This window comes from Carlito syrichta, unplaced genomic scaffold, assembly GCF_000164805.1.
Source record: "Carlito syrichta isolate Samal-C Ts95f unplaced genomic scaffold, Tarsius_syrichta-2.0.1 Scaffold89767, whole genome shotgun sequence".
Taxonomy (NCBI): domain Eukaryota; kingdom Metazoa; phylum Chordata; class Mammalia; order Primates; family Tarsiidae; genus Carlito; species Carlito syrichta.
The window spans coordinates 62,850-63,374 of NW_007033863.1; the positions used below are offsets into that span (position 1 = coordinate 62,850).

A 525-nucleotide genomic window follows, 5' to 3' on the forward strand; every position below is an offset into this window, starting at 1 on the left:
CTTGCCGCGCTCCGGCCTGGGAAGTTTTCTCCGAGTTCAGAGCTCCGAGAACTTCGCGCCCCCTCCCCGCCCCCCTCCTGGCCCGGCCCGCCCGGGATGTCGTGGGGGGGAGGGTGCTTTTGTGCGAGGGGTCCCCGGTCTGGGGGTACTTGGGCCCCGGCCGTAACCTTCCCAGGACTCCAGGCGGAGTGGGATGGGGGCGAGCCCGGGACTCTCGGTAGCCCCCCCATCTTGAGTCCCTAATTCTCGCACCTCGAGTTCCCAGTCGAGGACCCCGAGACCCTTCATCTTCAGCCCGGACTGTTTCCGGGTCCTTGTTCCTGGGACCTCTGGGGTCCTCCCCGTTCTGAGTCCCTGGGCCCCCCAGGACTGGCACGCAGCCCCCGGCTCCTGCGCCCCTGCCCCGGACTCGGGGGTTCTTACGCTCCCACTCCTCCGCCCCCGTCCCGTCCGCCAGGCCCTGGCCCCTCACCTGCAGCCCCCGGCCCCGCTAGAAGCAGCAGCAGGGGCAGCGCCCGCACGGGC

At 71.2% G+C, this 525-nt stretch overlaps 1 protein-coding gene across 1 annotated transcript in view; it reads right to left on the reverse strand.

Moving 5' to 3' along the window:
* The window catches only part of NOTCH3 (notch 3), a gene marked incomplete at its 5' end in the record, with an annotated part of 37,685 nt that extends 37,161 nt beyond the window's left edge, over positions 1-524 (reverse strand). Inside the window, one exon of the mRNA XM_008058452.2 lies at positions 473-524. Within this exon, the coding sequence (XP_008056643.1) occupies positions 473-524 (52 nt within the window). The remainder of the gene's footprint in view (positions 1-472) is intronic.
* Position 525: the final 1 nt, after the last annotated feature.